General features: G+C 38.0%; 1 protein-coding gene and 1 long non-coding RNA gene across 2 annotated transcripts; both read left to right on the forward strand.

The window, feature by feature from the left end:
* The first annotated feature begins 405 nt into the window (after nucleotides 1-405).
* On the forward strand, nucleotides 406-1,265 carry LOC138876484 (uncharacterized). Its single transcript, XR_011401784.1, has 2 exons — nucleotides 406-748; nucleotides 840-1,265. It is a non-coding gene; the product is annotated as an uncharacterized lncRNA (long non-coding RNA).
* Nucleotides 1,266-6,789: 5,524 nt separating this feature from the next.
* Nucleotides 6,790-8,149, forward strand: LOC138875920 (uncharacterized). The gene is made up of 4 exons (XM_070154799.1): nucleotides 6,790-6,996; nucleotides 7,186-7,294; nucleotides 7,440-7,753; nucleotides 7,838-8,149. The coding sequence occupies exons 1-4, from the start codon at nucleotides 6,790-6,792 to the stop codon at nucleotides 8,147-8,149; spliced, it is 942 nt and encodes a 313-aa protein (XP_070010900.1).
* Nucleotides 8,150-10,322: the final 2,173 nt, after the last annotated feature.

Genomic DNA, 10,322 nt, shown 5'->3' on the forward strand with positions numbered 1-10,322 from the left:
AGAAAAATAAAGTATTCTTTTCATCTTAATTTAAATTCGTTACGTAAATGGTCACTAAATTATTCAGAATTACCTAGTAAAGTCATATATTTTTTTGTATCTAACAAAAAAATCACTTAACTATTTGTAGTTTAGAATGTCTCTCAACTAGATTGTTCAAGGCCAAATACCTATTTTACCATCTAAATTATCAACTATATATTTTACTCTTTTTGCTTTATATCATAGACGTACCTATTGATTAACTAAATTTTATTTACAAAAAAGCAAAGAAAAAATTAGTTTTCAAGCACCAAATTTTCATAGGTCCGTCAAGAAATTTGCTCTAACATCAAATGTTAGAAAATTAACGGAGGGGAAGTATCTCAGTCACTCAAATTCTCTCGAAGACAAATGAAGGAAATTATTCTTTACTTGTCTCAATTTGGCTTACAAAAAATGGCTATAGTACATTGGTACTTATAACGCCCGTCTTATATATACATAATCTAGTACATGTATCTTAATTCAATTATGTACTTCTCCCACGACACCAGAACTTGGTATGATGTTTGGCACAATTGTGAGAAGAAGAGGCCTAACATGATGCAGAATAGCCTGTCAATATAGCCCAAGATGACTGCCTATCATTTCAACCCCAAAACAGATGTTTTGTGCTAAATTATTAATAGCACTGTACCCCTTTGAGGTGGAGGGTAGTATGCAGGCAAGTCATCCTTGGCTAATAAACAAAGACTCTTCTCTTCAGGTAAGGCCCCTCTTCTATACATTGTAGTTTTTCATGAAAGCCTTAACATGAGTTGTGGATAATTTGCGTCATCTTGGTTCTGTATTTATAGCCAGATTCATTTTGGCACCAAGTGTTTGACCTTTCAGTGCAAATTTGCTTAATCCATAAAATGCTTCCGTCCCTTTCATTTCCTGCAAAGTTCTGTGAAGTGCATGACAGAATATATTCTTTTGAGTTGAAAGAAGCTTCAACTCAAAATACATTTTGTACAAAGTTCTGGAATAATCAGGACTTACCAGCTCAAGCTAGAGGATTGTACCTACTGGACAAAGGGCTTGTTTCAAACTTCAGAATTAGACGGTCCAACATTATATTTTGTACATGATGATATAGATTGACTAACAATGAGTATAATGTTTATTTTTTGTCTTGGTTACTCAAATGGTAAAGAGAGGAGTCCTCTATATTAACATGTGAAAGCGTCACTGTCTATCCTATTCACAATTTAGAGCAATTGCACTCATATTTTTCAGTATTGGAAATGTTCAATTCATCTCTTGTTTTTATAGTAGAGGTTAGGTTTTATGCCCCTTCCGTATGTACTCTTTTTGGATTTTAATATATAAGTTAGGGGATCAAGCCAAACCAATTTAACTAAATTAAAAAAAAAAAAAAAAAAATCCTTCAAATCTTATCTGCTTCATTTCAGTTCTCTGGACCGGGAAATGGGGAGTATGGTAGATGGAATGTCAATCAATAAAAGTTTATCAATAGTGTTTTAGATTCGAAATTTGACTAAATCTTAAGCTAAAAAGTGGATGAAAATTGGTCGGAATCAAATATCAATTTGATAGCAAGTGGACCATCGAAACATTTCAAAGATGCATTGTTGCATAAGAGTAGGGGGTGTACAATTAAGAGAACTTATGAATACTACCAAATCGATAATCCGTGTCAAATTGAAAAAGAAAATCCGATTGTAGCTTGCTTACCTGATGTGGTATTGAAAAGAAAAATCAGACCATAATTGATTTGGCTTAATTAACTAAAAATAGTCAAACCAGAGCAAAACCAACCCCATAGTATATTTATACAATTTTTAAAAATATTTTATACATATAAATATTTATTGTAATATAATTTATAAACATTTCATAAAAAATTTCATAGTTTTATCTTTTTAACATATTATTTTAGGTTTAGACTTAACATTCTTGAATGTTAAATAAATTTTATAGCCACAAATGTAGTATCTCAAACAATGTTCAAATCAATATTAATGCTAACAAACGAAATTCAATTCAATACTAGAAATGATGATAATGTTGGATATCTATTTTTTTAGTTTTACATTGATTTATAATGAAAATGCATAACTTAGTATATCTTTTTCCTTAGTGCTTAGTTATGTAATTAATAGTACTTAATACCTATATTTATTTTAGCATGGCCTATAATATTTTTAGATTATGTTACTTTTTGTGATGATCCGATAGTTCATCTAGATAGGTTGATTATGCTATTTATGACTTCTCTGCAAAATTTGGTACAAAACGGAATTGATTTGACGTGATTCGGACGTCAAGTTCTTAAAATAAAAAATTTTAAGTTTCATTGAAAAATTCATTCGTTTTGGTATCTGATTCGTAGTTCTAGGTGTTATTTTGATGTTTTGATCGTGCAGGCGAGTTCATCTAATGTTATTGGACTTGTGTGCATATTTGGTTTGGAGCCCCGAGGACTCAGGTGAGTTTCTGATAGGTTTCAGAGTAGTTTTAGACTTAGAGTTAATGTTGTCGCATGTGTGTTCTGGTGCTGGGTTGCAGACTTCGCAAATGCAAGGTCTAGCTAGCAAGAGACTTCGCATTTGCGAGCATGGGCAATGGACTGGTTTCTCGCATTTGCGAGTAATCTGTCGCATTTGCCATAGAGGCAGGTTCGCATTTGTGAACAAATAATTCACATTTGTGATGGGGGCTGGGGGGAAGCTAGTTCACAATTGCGATCACTTTTGTCGCATCTACGGTAAATCCAAGTTCGCATTTGCGAACAAATCATCGCTGATGCGATGATAGCAGAGGTGTGGGTTGTTTCGCATTTGCGGGGTTCGCACAGGTCGCAATTGGGACGATTGCGCCTAGACATAAGAAGGGAAAAAGGAAATTTGCTCATTCTTTCAAATTTTCAACTCTAAAAAACTTAGAGGTGGTTTTTCCAAGAGCTTTTCTTCCTCTATTCATTGGTAAGTTACTCTAACCTACTTTCTTTCAATTACCGACTATATTTCATAAGATTTCAATCTTAAATCTAGGATTTTCATGATAGAAATTGGGATTTGGGTAAAATTAGAAATTTTTGTAAAATTGGAATTTAGACCTCGAATTGAGGTCGGATTTCGAAATAAATTACATAACGGGGCTCGGGGGTGAATGGGTAATCAGGGTTTGGTCCGAATTTTGGGTTTCAACCAAGCGGGCTCGGTGTTGACTTTTGTTGATTTTTTAATATGACTTAAATCGAACCTCTTTCATTCATGGGTAGTTCCTAAGGCTTATTTTGAATCGTTTGGTTAATAATTTGCTAGATTTGGTTGGTTTGAAGGCTTGTTCGAAAGGTAATGCCGTGGTTGAACTTTGAGTCGATTGCGGAGCGAGGTAAGTGTCGTGATTAACGTTGACTTGAGAGTTAGGACTTGTTTGCCTATTTGCTACGTATTTAAATGTGTGGGAACAAAGTATATGTGAGGTGACGAGTACTTATGTGTTGTTGTTAGGTTAAAGCATGCGGGTGGGACTTGTTGCTTGTAATTTATCGCATTTTACTTATGACATCTATGCTTAGATTAGTTTATTTCTTATTTGCTCGTTCTTTCCACATTTATGAATATAATTGTGATGGTTGAGTATTCTTGGAAATTGAGGTTTGGTATATTGGAACCCTTGTTGACGTAAGGTTTATTCTTGCATTATCTATCTCCCAATTTTTATATTTATTACTACATGGTAAGGGAGAGTGTTAAAGTACGAAGGGTGATGCCGTGCCGTTTATTGCTTCATTTACTGATTAATACATGGTGAGTGATGTGTGGAGATAATTCCATATTTTAGTACATTAATTATCTTGCATTTTATGTGCTTTAATGTTAAACTACACTTTATTTGCACTTAATATAGTCTGTTTATGTGTATGTGAATTGGAGATGAGAGTAGAGCAAAAGGAATATGTAAAGTATAAAGAGTTCTCGATAACAATTGGAAAGACGAAAAAAAGAATTGAGCAGCGGAAGAAATGAAGCAGTAGGCAAAGCAAGCCTTTTAGCTCGAGTGGAAGCTTACGAGGCGAGCCCCTGAGCTTGCGTGGGAGCAGGCGACGCAAGGGATAAGGCGAGCTCGAGCTCGCGTAGAGGCTAGCATCGCGTGGCCTGGGGCAAGGTCCATCTCACGTGGAGCCTCACAAGGCATGGTTTGAGGCGTGCTTACTCTGGATTTTGAAGGCTTATTTCGTCTTCTAGTTTGACTAGGACTTGGCCTATGTCATTTAGGTCTTTCGTTACACATATAAATAGACATAAAACACCACTTTCGAAGGAGTTTTGCGACCGGAGGCAAGAATAGCTCGTGGAACACTTGTTGGGAGATAGAATGATTGATTTCTACATTCCTTCATCTTTACTTTGTAATTTATTTATGCAAAATATTTGGGATATTGTTACTATGAGTATGAGTAGCTAAAGTTCTAATCTAGGGTTTGATAGAACCTATTGAAGGATGATTTTTCCGGTGCGTTTAATATAAATTCGCCAATTACTTTTCTCTACTTGTTTAACTATATTATTATTGTTGTTAGTTGAAGGGCCCTCAATTGACTGTGCTTATTTAGTGTGTACTGATAGAGAGAGAGAGTACATATTTAGGTAGTTGTTGAAAAACATCACTCATAATGTATTTGAGAGATCAATATGGAGGTTTTAAAGGCGGGATTAGAGATAATGAAACCTTGGTGCGATCATAGTAAGCGGTAAATTAGTGTCAACTAGCGTAGTTCGAGAGAATATGTCTAGTAAATTATGGTAGTTACTCGAGAGAGAGCTGCGACACACAAAGTACTCACGATCGGTAGAGGATAATTAGGCGAAATTATAAAAAATATAGCGGGGAGAATTCCGACAATAGGGAAAATCAAAACCCTAGACCTTTCCAATTCTTGTCTACACTTGTTCGTAGTTAGTTATTAATTACTATATTTTTTTCATTACATGATATTTAGTTAGTAACCATCCAATTTGTTATTTAAATATTTCTAAAGATTTTTGCGTGAATTTGTGCGAGTCTTTTAGCTGCGCTTAATAGGTTAATTCCCTATGGGATTCGACTCTGGATTTGTTAACCATAATATATTTGCAACGATCACTTAGTCCTTTTTATAAGGCATAGTTGGGCGTGATCAAATTTTGGCGTCGTTGCCGGAGAACTAATGGTGTTATTAATTTCAGCTAAAAGAGGTGCTAGAATTGTTAATGTAGTCAATTTTCTTCATTTTAAACTAAATACATCGAAATTTGAACGTTTGTAGTCTTGAGTGTTACAGGTGCATGCCTAGAAACTCCTCAAGAACTAGTGAATTGTACGAAGCATTATCGTATCCTGAGAAAATTTTCAATGCACTGAATCGTGCAAATAAGAAGGGCAAACAACAATAGAACTCAATAGAACAAATCGAACCAGACATGGATGACGAAATAGAAAATCCAAACAACATAAAAATACTAATGACCCGAACAATAAGGGTGTGGTTCCTCTTGTGCCAGAAGCAGCATTGTAAGATTGGCCACAACCCACTGCCAAAAATCTGGCAACCGAAATTGCAGCTCCTCAGATACAAGCGGAATCATTTCAAATCACAAACAACATGCTACATTTATTGCAAAACAAGGGACTATTCTCAGGATCTTACATTGAAGAACCTCAGCAGCATCTAAAAATTTTGCTATCGATATGTGTCACGCAGAGGCAATCAGATGTGACACCGGAAGCAATAAGGCTATTATTGTTTCCATTCTCGGTGACAGAAGAGGCTCAGACTTGGCTCAATTCACTCCCCATAAACTCCATCACTACTTGGGAGGAATTAGTCAAGCAATTTTTGAACAAGTTCTACCTTACCAATGAGACTGCCAAACAAGTTGATGAGATATTGAGCTTCAGGCAAAGATCAACAGAAACACTACAAGAAACGTGAGAGAGGTTCAAAGGTATGCTGGTCAAGTGTCCACATCATGGCATTCCAGATCAGATGTTGGGGCAGAGGTTCTACATAGGATTGGAAGACAACTTAAAGGCCAATGTTGATGCTTCAGCAGGTGGAGCGTTTTTGAGCAAATCATTCAAAGAATGTAAGATCCTACTTGATAAAATGGCTCAAAACTCAGGATGGATGACAAGAGACTCTACGATCTATCCTGTCGTTCATTCAGTGGCTTTGGACCCAAACAACTATATAGCCAAAAATATGGTCACTCTGATGATGCAAATGAGTATCCCCACCAAAAAGATTGATGAATCAGGCCAGAAGCAGCAGGTACACATAGTTGATGCGACGAATGAGGGCTTATGTACACCATGCATTAACCAACCATATATATGCCCGTGGAGTGCAGAAAGTGACTACCAGAACTATCAGGAAAATATGAACTATGTGGCCAAATTTGGAGGACCGATGCAAGGTGGTCAGAATTGGGGACAACAGAATCAACAATATAGACCAGCACAGCAGCAATAAAATAATAGCAACAATCCTGGTGCTACGCGACCACGTGGTCAAGTTGTGCCTTATCAAAGGCAACAGGGATACAATCAGTAAAATCAGCAGCCAGCTTATCAACAGCCTCAATAACAACAGATAATGCGACAAGATGATGGGTTGTTTGAATTAAAGGAATGTTGCAACAACTCATTGGGGTCAGCGGGAAAATGGAAGAAAATGTCCAACAAATGCAAGAAAAGGTAGTATTGCACGACACAACTATCAAAGGCTTTGAGATTCAACTAGGGAAGTAATCCATGGCTCTGAATAATTGTCCCCAAGGGACGTTGCCTACAGACACTCATGTCAATCCAAAAGAGCAGGTCCAGAAACAACTTATGGTAGTGAGTCTAAGAAATGGTAGAGACCTAGATCTAGAGCAAGAAATTGCTCGCGAAAGCCGACCAATTGAAACACTTCTGCCAATACCCATTGAGGTAGATGATTCAACAAGGTTAATTGAGGTGATGATATAACATGCACAAGAGAGCACAAGCAAAGAAAAAGAGGTTGCAAAGGAGACTAAGGTAGTGCAAGAAACGATAGTAGAAGTAGTGCCCGATCAGGATAAAACTCAAATCATAGGAAGGAAGTGATCTCCAGCACCCTTCCCACAGAGATTGAAGCAAATCTATTGATTGAAGCCTGAGCAGTATAAGAAATTCATGGAGATGTTGAAGCAAATCCAAGTGAACATTCCATTGATTGACTCCTTGAAGGAGATGCCTGGTTATGCAAAAATGATAAAGGATTTGATGTCTCGTAAGTTCGACTTTCAAGACTTGGCCACTGTTACACTAACTCAGACATGCAGTACTGTCATGGCGAGACTCATAGCTAAGAAGTTGTCCGACCCAGGGAATTTAACAATCCCATGCATAATAGGTAACTATGCTTTTTGCTAAAGCACTATGTGATTTGGGAATGAGCATAAACTTGATGCCCCCAGCTATCTATAAAAGGTTAGGCATTGGAAGAGCAAGACCCACATCCATGTTACTACAGCTAGCCAATCGAATGGTGAAGAGGCCATCAGGTATACTTGATGATGTACTAGTGCAGGTTGGAAAGTTTGTGTTCCCAGCAAATTTTATCATTCTGGACTACCGGGTGGATGAGGAAATTCTCATAATTTTGGGGATGCCATTCTTGGACACTAGGAGAGTTCTAATTGATTGTGAAACTGGAGAGCTAAAAATGAGACTGAACGATGAAGAAATAGTATTCAATGTGCAGAAGTCTATGCGGTGACCAAGTGAATTTGCTAACTGCTCTCTGATAGAAGCTGTGGATGTGATTTTGGAGGAGGAAGATGAGGCTCTGAATGCAAAAGACCCTCTAGTAGCCTACCTCATGAACTTAGAAGAGGTAGATAGTAAGGACTTAGTGGAGTGGGTTTTGTCCCTTGAAGGTCAAGGGTATTGGAAAAGAGAGCTCGAATTCGAGACTTTACACTTAGAAGAAATAAAGACCCATCCAGCTAAGCCGTCAATTGAAGAGCCACCACAGTTGGAGCTAAAACCGCTCCTGTCTCACCTCAGGTATGCTTTCTTGGGACCTAACTTAACTTTACCTGTTATTATCTCATCTAGTTTGTTAGATGTGCAGGCAGAATAGCTTTTTTATGTGTTGATGGAGTGCAAGACAGTAATTGGTTGGGCCATTGCAAATATTAAAGGTATAAGCCCGGCATTTTGTATGCATAATATTTTATTGGAAGACGGGCACAAACCTTCTAGAGAACATCAAAGAAGACTAAACCCCAACATAAAAGAAGTGGTGAAGAAAGAAGTGATCAAGTGGTTAGATGCATGAATCATCTTCCATATCTCTGACAGTAACCGTGTCAGCCCAATTCAGTGTATGCCAAAGAAGGGTGGAATGATTGTAGTGCAAAATAAGAATAACGAGTTGATCTCAACAATAACAGTCACAGGTTGGCGAATCGTATGGATTATAGAAGGTTGAATAAGGATACCCAGAAAGACCATTTCTCACTGCCATTCATTGATCAGATGCTAGATAGATTGGCAGGGAGGTCCCACTTCTGCTTTCTGGACGGATACTCAGGGTATAATCAGATTTCTATTGCTCCAGAGGATAGAGAAAAAATTTCGTTCACCTGCCCTTATGGCATCTATGTCTTTCAGAGAATGTCGTTTGGCCTATGCAATGCACCCGCCACATTCCAAAGGTGCATGATGCCCATCTTTACAGATATGGTAGAGGAAATAATGGAGGTCTTCATGGATGACTTCTCAGTGGTTGAGAACTCATTAGATGATTGCCTTATGAACTTGAGAAGAGTATTGAAGAGGTGTATGGAGACTAATCTAGTATTGAACTGGGAGAAGTGCCAATTCATGGTACAGGAAGGTATAGTCTTGGGGCACCTAGTGTAGCAAGGGAATTGAAGTGGATCGCACAAAGGTTGATGTGATAGAGAAGTTACCACCACCCACTTCTGTTAATGCAATAAGAAGTTTCCTAGGACACGCCGGTTTTTATAGGAGATTTATAAAAGATATTTTCAAAATTGCTAACCCGTTGTGTAAATTACTTGAAAAAGATTACCCTTTTGTGTTTTCTGATGACTCTTTTGTGTTTTCTGATGACTACATGGTAGCTTTTGAGGAGTTGAAGAAGAGGATGGTGTCTGCACCTATCATAGTTGCACCTGACTGGGAGCAACCATTTGAGTTGATGTGTGATGCAATCGACTATGTTGTGGGAGCAGTTCTTGGGTAGCGAAAAGATAAAGTCATGCATCCAATCTACTATGCAAGTAGAACTTTGAGTGGTGCCCAACTAAATTACACAGTGACCAAGAAAGAGATGCTAGCAATGGTATTCACATTTGACAAATTCAGGTCATACCTGATAGGCTTGAAGGTAATTGTTTATACTGACCATGCTGCTCTCAGGTACCTAATTGAGAAGAAGGAGTCAAAATCATGCTTGATTCAATGGGTGCTACTGCTGCAAGAATTTGACTTAGAAATCTGTGACTGAAAGGAAACGGAGAACCAAGTGGTTGATCACTTGTCTAGGCTAGAAGGAGCAGAGAAGAAGGTTGAGGTGAAAGAGATTGTGGAGACTTTCCCAGATAAACAACTGTTGGCCACGAGCCTTGAGGTAGCGCCATGGTATGCAGATATTGCAAACTACCTGGCGAGTGGTATTGTCCCATATGACCTTTCTTTTGTCCAAAAGAAAAAGTTCTTTCGTGACTGTCGCATGTATTATTGGGATGAGCCTTATCTGTTCAGGATTTGTGTTGATAACATGATGTAGAGATGTATCCCCGAGATAGACTAATCTTCTATTTTGTAGGTTTGTCATGCATCCCCATATGGCAGCCATTTGGGGGGAGTACGGACATCTGCGAAGGTGTTGGAGTCAGGCTTTTACTGGCCGACATTGTTCAAATATGCTCACTTATGGGTGAAGGGTTTTGATGACTTCCAATTAACTGAGAATATTTCTCTCGCTGATATGAGATGCTAATGAACCCATTTCATGAGGTAGAAGTGTTTGATATATGGAAAATCAATTTCATGGGGCCTTTTGTCAGGTCATATGGAAACAAGTACATACTCGTAGCTATGGACTATGTGTCAAAGTGGGTGGAGGCCGCAGCGCTCCTGACAAATAAGGCAAAGGGAGTCATTGGTTTCTTGAGAAAGAATATATTCACTCGAATTGGCACTCCAAGGGCAAGAATCAGTGACGAAGACACTCACTTCTGCAACCGAGCTTTCGCAAAAGTGTTAGAAAAATATAGTGTTCC

The sequence above is a fragment of the Nicotiana sylvestris genome, chromosome 8 (assembly GCF_000393655.2).
Source record: "Nicotiana sylvestris chromosome 8, ASM39365v2, whole genome shotgun sequence".
Lineage (NCBI taxonomy): Eukaryota > Viridiplantae > Streptophyta > Magnoliopsida > Solanales > Solanaceae > Nicotiana > Nicotiana sylvestris.